General features: G+C 39.6%; 1 protein-coding gene across 1 annotated transcript in view; it reads right to left on the bottom strand.

Annotated features, from left to right (window-relative positions):
• Window positions 1–10,000, bottom strand: part of LOC309495481 (adhesion G protein-coupled receptor L1) — a 163,220-nt gene that overhangs the window by 143,711 nt on the left and 9,509 nt on the right. Inside the window, exon 2 of the mRNA XM_082165297.1 lies at window positions 371–505. Within this exon, the coding sequence (XP_082021423.1) occupies window positions 371–440 (70 nt within the window). The 5' untranslated portion in view covers window positions 441–505. The remainder of the gene's footprint in view (window positions 1–370; window positions 506–10,000) is intronic.

Below are 10,000 nucleotides of genomic sequence, written 5' to 3'. Positions count from 1 at the left end.
TTTTTTCAGTTACATTTTTTTGAATTTTCCGAATTTTCGTCACCTGACATGTTCGAGATCAAGCAGTGACAGACAATGCACGCGCACAGAACTGTCAGATAACTGTCAGTGTTCAGGAAGTTTGGTGACCCCTGGTCTAAACATTTGCCAAAATTATAACTTTTATTATTAAAAAACAAACAAGCAAGCTCAGCCCAAGTGAGAAAAAGTAACGCAAAAGTAATGTAACACATTACTTTTCATAAAAAGTAACTAAGTAACGCAATATTGTAATGCATTACTTTTAAAAGTCACTTTCCCCAACACTGCAGACACGTTACACACTCACATCGCACGGGCCGAACCGGGTCTCTCCACAGAACTAGCTTACCTTGTTCAGAGGGAGCAATGTTGCTAAGCAACACAGGACACATCCACAGTAACCACGGTGACAGCGCCATTATAACGACAGAGGAACGGACAAGGTGAAAGCGGCGAGACAGTCTCCTTGTAGAGTCAGATGAACCTGGAGAGAGAGAGGCAGTTAACAGAGAGACAGTGTGTGTGTGTGTGTGTGTGTGTGTGTGTGTGTGTGTGTGTGTGTGTGTGTGTGTGTGTGTGGAGTTCAGAGGACTGAGTCAATTCATTCCAGAGATACACAGACAGAGAAGATGAACATGAATGAGATGAGAGTAAAACTCAGAACTCCTGCCACATCGCTGGATCACTGTTTCAGGTTACAGCCGAACCCGCTAATAGGGGTGGTTGATTATGATTTCACTTTTCTAACTTTAGTTAGTGTGTAATGTTGCTGTTTGAGCATAAACAACATCTGCAAAGTTACAACGCTCAAAGTTAAAAGCAAAGGAAGACAATTTTTTTAAAGGAACACTCCACCCATTTGCATTAAGCTTTGCATTGTTAGAAACCCAGTCATACTATTGAATGGTCGTGCAACACTCTCTCATTTTCCCCTGAGACGGGAGAAACCCGTATTTACCTCTTAACACTTCCTCCCACAATGACGCAAAAATCGTCATTTTGCGTCATTGTAGGAGGAAGTGTAAGAGGGGGTGGATTTCTGTTGAGACTACAAGCACTAGTTCCCACCCTTTCAAACCCGCCCATAGGGGGTTGGACCTAATGCGCTAACAGACCTATCACAGATCAGTGCCAGTGCGTTTGATTTCCAATGCCATCCTCTTTTTCCCCGACATGTCCAGCCGTCGAGATTGTCCAAAATGTCCGGGATTCGGCTTTTGCTTCTGCGGTCGCCATTCATTGTTTACATGCACACCTTTTGTTTCAATCTAACTGAATTCATTCCGATTGGTGAATCTGAATGTAGTGTTTACATGAACGCTAAACAAGTGATCGGTTGATGTGCGTTTTAACCCTCTACTGCATAGCGTTGCCCCCAGGCAACGGAAAGTTTTCTTAAGCCCTGTGTTCAGTACATTTTTCTTTAAATGATTGCAACCAATTAGAATGTTTGAAAAAGTATCAAAGAACAGTCCAATAAGGTTTGGGAGTCACTATCAAGCACCATTTGAAGGCGGGACGTCCTTTTCTGACACATGGTCACAGGAGCACATGGTGTGAGATGAAAGCAAGATTATTTGCTTTAGTAATCATATTTAAAATGACATGAACTGTACATAAAAAATATGTGTGTGTGTATGAAGGTGTAGAGAAGCCTTTTGGCAGGTTTTGTGAATTTATTTTTATTTTGCATGTTCACAAATTCAGTTTTTCTTCTTGTTGCCTCAGGGCAACGTTATGCGATAAGGGGTACTTTTCAAGGATGTCTTGGACAATACCTCACAATGGCAAATAATGTGTTACAAGTAGGGAAGATGTAGGGTTCCTGGGTGCACAGGAACACCCAAAGTCACCAAAGTGACACTAATGTGCAGCATCCACAGTCATGTTAGAACAGAAAGGGGCCATCTACAAACTGTTCCCACAAAGTTGGGAGCATGAAATTGTCCAAATTGTCTTGGTATGCTAAAGCATTAGGAGTTCCTTTCACTGGACCTAAGGGGCAAAGCCCAACCCCTGAAAAACAACCCCACACCATAATCCCCCCTCCACCAAACAACCCCACACCATAATCCCCCCTCCACCAAACAACCCCACACCATAATCCCCCCTCCACCAAACAACCCCACACCATAATCCCCCCTCTACAAAACTTTACACTTGGCACAATGCAGTCAGGCAAGTACCGTTTTCCTGCCAAACCCAGACTCGTCCATTGGATTGCCAGTCAGAGTTATTTAAGTGTTTTTCCCTTTTTACTTAAATGATTTCTTGACATTTTTTAATAATTTTTTTTATTTTTGTATTGCTCTCTGAGAATTGTATAATGATCATTTTCTCTATGATTCTTTACCATTGTTGCATAACGTTGCCCTCAGGCAACAAAAAAATATTTTGGGGTGGGGGGGTTGGGGGAGGGACATTTTTCAATAAATCAATAAAATGTTCCCAAATGAGCCAGGAAATGATGTGAAATAATTTTTATCATGTGTCATCAAAATTCATGCAGTAGAGGGTTAACATTGCTAAGAAAATTCCCGCTCCTCCGTGAGAGATAGGAGACCGGTGCGTCTCAGTAATCACGCCACCGGCCTCGCGCCGTTCTCCCGCGGCCCTCAGCCTCGTCCTGCTCGCCACAGTAAACATAATGAAAGCCGAATCCCTGACATTTTGGGCGATCTCGAAATCCAGGGCAAACTCATCACGGAGACTCGCTAGTAGCTTAGCTTTGTTGTTGTCAACTGCCCTCTCTTACCAGTAGGCATGGCTTGGGAGTGGCCTCCTAGGGCAGCGAAGCAAGTGCATTCTGGGAGTTGTTGTCTTTCATCCACATAAGCCAAAAATACATTTTCTGGCTTTTCTTAGTCTAGAAAGCTCCAAATTCAAAAATAATTTCACATTTCTTCTACATAAATGACCTATTTTAAATACACATTCATCTTTCCAGAGGTAAAGTGTCCCTTTAAGGACTACAACAAACGGCAGGAAGGGACTACACGACATTCCTCTCGGGATAGTGACATCACCAACCCCAATGTTTACATAAACCCCGCCCCCGGAACACGATTTATAGATTATCAAGACAGAATATGCTAATCAAAGACTAGAAGATAACTACACATAAGCTACATAAATTCATCAACAAACCATTCAGAAATGTTGCCACTTCTTCTTGAGTCTCTCCATCTTTCTAACTCCAGTTTGAACATAAAAGGCTAAACGTTTGATACATTTTCAGTGCATGTCTGTGTGAAGTAATCAAAGCTGCTAAGGACCAGAGCTCTTGAAGCTCCGTCCTCTGTGCCGGGAGCAGCAGCTCATTTGCATTTAAAGGGACAGACACAAAACTAGACGTTTTTGCTCACTTTAACATGCTATATAAAAATATCTGTGGGGTATTTTGAGCTAAAACTTCACATACACACTCTGGGGACATCAGAGATTTATTTTACATCTTGTGAAAAGGGCAGTTTTTGTGTTACCCAGATCCTGGGTCAGACGTAACAACCCAATGTTTGCGTACTTTTCTTGTGTTACTCAGATCCTGGGTCAGACGTAACAACCCAGTGTTTGGGTAGTTTTTGTGTTACTCAGATCCTGGGTCAGATGTAACAACCCAATGTTTGCGTAGTTTTCTTGTGTTACTCAGATCCTGGGTCAGACGTAACAACCCAGTGTTTGGGTAGTTTTTGTGTTACTCAGATCCTGGGTCAGATGTAACAACCCAATGTTTGCGTAGTTTTCTTGTGTTACTCAGATCCTGGGTCAGACGTAACAACCCAGTGTTTGGGTAGTTTTTGTGTTACCCAGATCCTGGGTCAGATGTAACAACCCAGTGTTTGGGTAGTTTTAGTGTTACTCAGATCCTGGGTCAGACGTAACAACCCAGTGTTTGTGTAGTTTTAGTGTTACCCAGATCCTGGGTCAGACGTAACAACCCAGTGTTTGGGTAGTTTTTGTGTTACCCAGGTCCTGGGTCAGATGTAACAACCCAGTGTTTGGGTAGTTTTAGTGTTACTCAGATCCTGGGTCAGACGTAACAACCCAGTGTTTGGGTAGTTTTTGTGTTACTCAGATCCTGGGTCAGATGTAACAACCCAATGTTTGCGTAGTTTTCTTGTGTTACTCAGATCCTGGGTCAGACGTAACAACCCAGTGTTTGGGTAGTTTTTGTGTTACCCAGATCCTGGGTCAGATGTAACAACCCAGTGTTTGGGTAGTTTTAGTGTTACCCAGCTCCTGGGTCAGATATAACAACCCAGTGTTTGGATAGTTTTAGTGTTACCCAGATCCAAGGCTTTTTGCGCCCTCTTCAGGAGAGAGCAGTGCAGCTCCTTCAAATTGGTGCATGTCTTCGGTAAAATACAGGTTTGAGTAAATGTTATTTTATCTAAACACGTTATTGTTCTGTATATCGCTTAATTTTATGCAAAGCAACATACAGGCGCGCGATGTGAGTCGCCTAAACAAGTGTTGCATCGATCTTTTTCACGTGATGGAAACGCCGGATGCCTAGAATAAAATTTTATGATTTTATTCAAAAAGATACAGAAAATAAATAAAATAAAATGTAAATAAAATATGTTCTCAGAACTGTGCACTGATTGTATATGGACAGTTTGTGGAGCTGTAGCCGCATATTTCTTCTATGAGTGAAACGCAGGGCGGGGTGTGAAGTTAGAAGTTCCCCCGCTGAACATGGTCAATTACACTTGAATTACTTCTAAATGTTTACATTTTTACTTCTAATATTTGTTAAATGCGCTTAAATGTTGGCAATATATATAAAAATATCTATATTAAAAATGATATAAAATATACTATACTGTGAAATACGATTGAAAATAAAGGAATTATCATGCAAGCCAGTCAATGTATCGAGTATTTTTTTTAAAGTTTAGAGGATTTAAATGAATCCATAGACATTAATTAATGTATAAAGAAAAGAAAAGAAAAAAAAGGAAAAAAAATAGTACTATAGTAAAAATTAATCAACTATGCTGGGTTAAATAAACAACCCAATTTGCTGGGTAAAATGAACCCAACATTTGTCCTGTCCTATATTTACCCAGCCCCTGGGTTGAAAACAACCCAAAAACCCAGTGTTTTTAGAGTGCTGTGAGGAAGGTCAGGGCTTATTATGATGGCTGTGTTTATCGACGCATCTATTGATCATCAGGCTCCAATACTGTCATAGCAGTAGGTGTTTTCTGCAGAGATGATCATAACATCAGAGGGAACAGCAGTTGAGCGAGCGGCTCAATATCACGTTCAGGTCACGCCACAGGCTGATCACGCCAGAGGCCTGAACGCAGACCTGCAGCCTCATGAACAAGCCTCCACCTCCACACTGTCATATACAGCTCATTCCTCATTTAAACATTCCCTGTTTTTTACAAGAGCTTTAGAGGTCATGCACATACACAGTAGAGACCAAAAGTGTGTCCCGAAGGGAGTTTGTATGTTTTTAATGACCCTACAAGTTTGATTAAGCCATCAAAATATAAGGAAAATATTTTATATTCTTTACTGTTTTGTTCTTCCCTCATATTCAAAATATTTAAACTTGGTTAAGGTGTTTATCTGACCAAATTATTTGGCATTAAAAGGCAAATTACAGCTACAGGTTTTATTTTACAATGCAAAAAACAAATTGTAGAAAAACAAAAAAGCTCACAAGAAAAAGCAAACATTTACTACAGCATTATAAGTTATTAATATTTCATTGGTTGTCTCTTGTTTTTGCATCGGTTATTTTTATTTTTTTTATGACAGTCTGGACAAAAATGATGTCGCACAATTCATATTATCACAAAATAAAACAATCGACTGCAAGCACAACAACTACGCAATATGCTTACAAAATTTCAAACAAATTTGTTATAATATTTAAATAAAGTGTAAAGTATGCCAGACATCACTTTTATCCTCTACTGTACATACAGGGTATATATTTATATATATATATATATATATCGCGCTATATAGACAGACTTTAACATTGTCCATGGTTCGTAAAAATTCTGTCATAATCTATTATCACCATCATAGCTACACGATTCTGAACAGACAACTAAACAAAATAACATGATTTACTAGAGGTTCTGACAAAATGTTAATTGCTGCAGTCTATTTAAAATAAATGAATTATTTAATATATTCTGAATCTAAATAAATTATTTAAAAAATATGACTCACTCATTACTAGATGAATCAGTGTTTTTTAAACGAATCTCTTGAATGAATTCCTGACAAATAAAAATGTTAACTCACTTGTCGCCACCTACTGGTGTAATAATGTAATTGATACAAATATTTGGTGGTGGTGGCACAATGGATAAGACACATGCCTTTGGTGTGAGAGACCCGGGTTCGAATCCACTGTGAGACACCAATGTGTCCCTGAGCAAGACACTTAACCCCTAGTTGCTCCAGAGGCGTGCGACCTCTGACATATATAGCAATTGTAAGTCGCTTCGGATATAAGCGTCAGCTAAATGAATAAATGTAAATGTAAATGTAAATATTTGAAGTGTCAAGTTAAAGAGGCTACATGCGATTTTCTGAAATTTAAACTCGCGACTGACACCTGTGGCCAAAAAACGGAACTGCTCTTCCTTTCTGCTCGCTCTCGTACGTGCACACTTCACAAGTCATCCGCTGCAAAGAAGTCAACATTATGTTTACAGAGGTAAGAACAGTCAAATACATATATTGTTTGAGAAACTAAGTTTGTTTGCTGACAAGCGGTGGTGGCAGAGTGATCTGAAACGTTTAACATGAACGCGCTTGACGTCACATCCGCAGGCAGCGCGGGAAAAATCCGACCCGACAGAAAATAGGAAAAATAGGATACAGGCTTATAGGTGCACCCACTGTGAGCTGACAAGGTGTCAGTATGCTCATCAGGAGATGTTTGAGTCATAAATGGTCAAATAAAAAGGCTATTGTTACGTTTATTTTGGGGAAAAAAAGGCATATAGCCTCTTTAATTTCATGAGGTGATTTTCTCTATTTTGATCACTACAGTAGACACCAGTGTTTATATTCGAACTATAAACGTTTATGCCAATACTTGATTAAATGAATGATTGAAAGACAGAAATAATGATACTGTGTGGTAGAAAAGGCTGTTTGAGTTTAATATCTATCCATGACAACGGCTCTCTCTGGATCAGAACACAGATCTGAATGTTAACTGTGATTTTATCACAGGTTTAATAGACAGAGCCGAATCACTGTCATTTAGGAAACACCATAATGGTGAACAAACATTTTAAAACATTGGCATCTTAACCTCTGTTCATAGACGTCTGACAGAAATAAAGTCAGTCTGGTTAGTAATAAGTGAAGCTGGTATTGCTGTTTGTGTAGTTGTTTAATCCTTCTCTACTGAGATCTTCACAGATTTAATGTCTTCTTTTATCTTCAGTTGATTTCATCTAAAGCCTGGTTCACACGGGACGATTTTAAAATTGTCGGCCGATTTTCCAAACCTGAGAGACCCCACACACGGGGATAAAAAAATCACGGGTCTAACAGTTTTGGTCGTACAGTGTGTGGTGCGCAGCCATACGGCAAAATCAACACATCACACACGAACCGATTTGACTCCCGAGCATTCCCAGATCAGACGGGAAATCGCGCAAAATACCTCGAGATCAAACGTGACTTCAGAGTAAACAATCATGGCGGACGAAGAGGATGCAGTGGCAATAGTTTGTAGTTTGTTTTTAACCGAAAAAAAACGTTATCAAAAGAAAAGGCGATGATCTCTGACGTCCACCGGACTTTCTGGTGCGCCATGCCACCGGCTGTTTTGATTATATTTCCCGGTGTTTCCTCGCCACCTCGCTTTCTGATTGGCTACACTCCACAGTCCACAGGCTGCGTGCTCGGGGGACACCACACACGAGAAGAAATCGGGCCAAATAAATCCAACATGTTGGATATCCCCGATTTGAGATTGGAGCGGTCCCGACGTCCTTCCGAGCAGACGAGAGCAGCCTTAACACACCACACACGGCAGGAATATCTGATCAGATTATTTTACGATAATCGGAGCATCCTTAAGATTGTCGGAAGGGGTGAATCGGGGCTAAAATCGGCCTAATTATCCTGCCGTGTGAACCAGGCTTAAGACTGTGACTAAAAGTCAGTTGTAGTTCTTGTGTTTCTCTTTCCTTCAGTGATTCTGCTTGTTAACAGCAGGTGTTCATCACTAATGCTCAATCATCACTCAATCACTTAATTATCTCATTAACTTTAACACTGCTTCAGTGTTACTTTAACACTCTGTAGAGTGGGACCATATGTGCTCTGAGCAGTGTTGATTTAACACTGGGGAGTTTATTTTCCTTTAGTAGACCTTGCAAACATTAAATGAGTTTTACCGGATTCAGTGCATCTTGAACTTGTATTGTTGGAAATAAAAATAAAAGTGACTTGACTATTTCCACCACTTTCAGGGACGAAAAAAGCAGTACAGACAGAGCCTAAGTGAAATGTGGGACACGTCTTGTAGGACGCGGGACAAAGCAGGTGTTCACCCCACATGAACCAGAGGAACGTTTGTTTGAAACGCCAGAGTCGAAGTGTGTGATCGGAAGGATTTGTTTTAATTCCCAACGTAAAGATATGCCGTTAATTTTATAAACTTTTGCAAACCCAGCCAGTATAATCACGAAATTAAAGCATCCAAAATGCAATAATAGGTATAAAAAGCGTAAACAACATGATTTACGCACTAAATCCAGCTTAAACCTGAATATCTTTAGACCTCACAGCGATTTTAGCATTTTACACTTATGTTTGCATAAAGTCGAGAAGAGACTGAGGAAATGATATGTTCCTAGTCTAAAATAACAACTAAAGCTGAGCTAAAATGTGAATGACAGGCCTGAAATCTGATTCACTGTTTCAGTACAGTGTGACTGCGATCATTACGACTGGAAAAACACATTTTTAGGATCAGTAATGCAAGATCTCTTCAGACAGACACACACACACACACACACACACACACACACACACACACACACACACACACACATCGATTGATCGGTCTGTGTGGCTGTATTGCTGTCGCCATGGCAACGCTGCAATAAGGGCTGTGCCGTTTCTCTCATTGTGTTTCTCTCTCTCTGGTCGTCTTTTTTCCCCTGCTATGATCTATGTCTCAATTTTTTTTCGCAGTAACCAGTGCTGTGAAACCCCTGCGGGCTCCGTCTCCATTGATGGTGCTACAAAAATACTCACTGATCCCAGGAGACGGGATATCAGACGATTTATCAGGAGCGTTTCCCCCAGGAAAAGCAGCTCACGCCTGGACAACAGCTAAACTCAAGCCTCAGGCTTCATCTCGGCCTACAAGAAGAACGCCATTACACGCCCATCATTCCCTAGTGACAAAAAATGTACTTAATTGTATTTGAAATATATTCCCTTTTTCAATAGTACATTGCAAATATACAAAAAAATCATTGTCCTTTAGTCTATTTTCCAAAAATATACAGTACAGGCCAAAAGTTTGGACACATTACTATTTTTAATGTTTTTGAAAGAAGTTTCTTCTGCTCATCAAGCCTGCATTTATTTGATCAAAAATACAGATTTATTTTTTAATATTGTGATATATTATTACAATTTAAAATAATTGGTTTTCAATTTATTATACTTTAAATTATCATTTATTTCTGTGATGCAAAGCTGAATTTTCAGGATCATTACTCCAGTCTATCACATGATCCTTTAGAAATCATTCTAATATGATGATTCATTATCGCTTAATATTTTTTCATAACCTGTGATACTTTTTTAGGATACTTTGATGAATAAAAAAATATTAAAAAAGAAGCAACTAAATTTAAAAATAGAAATCTTTTGTAACAGCAATATACACTACTGGTCAGTCATTTGGGGTCAGTAATTTTTTTTCTTTCTTTTTTTGAAATAAATCAATACTTTTATTCAGCAAGGA

This window comes from Leuciscus leuciscus (genome assembly GCF_965113295.1).
Source record: "Leuciscus leuciscus genome assembly, chromosome: 3".
In the NCBI taxonomy this organism is placed as follows: domain Eukaryota; kingdom Metazoa; phylum Chordata; class Actinopteri; order Cypriniformes; family Leuciscidae; genus Leuciscus; species Leuciscus leuciscus.
This window is presented reverse-complemented; position numbering and strand designations above follow the sequence as displayed.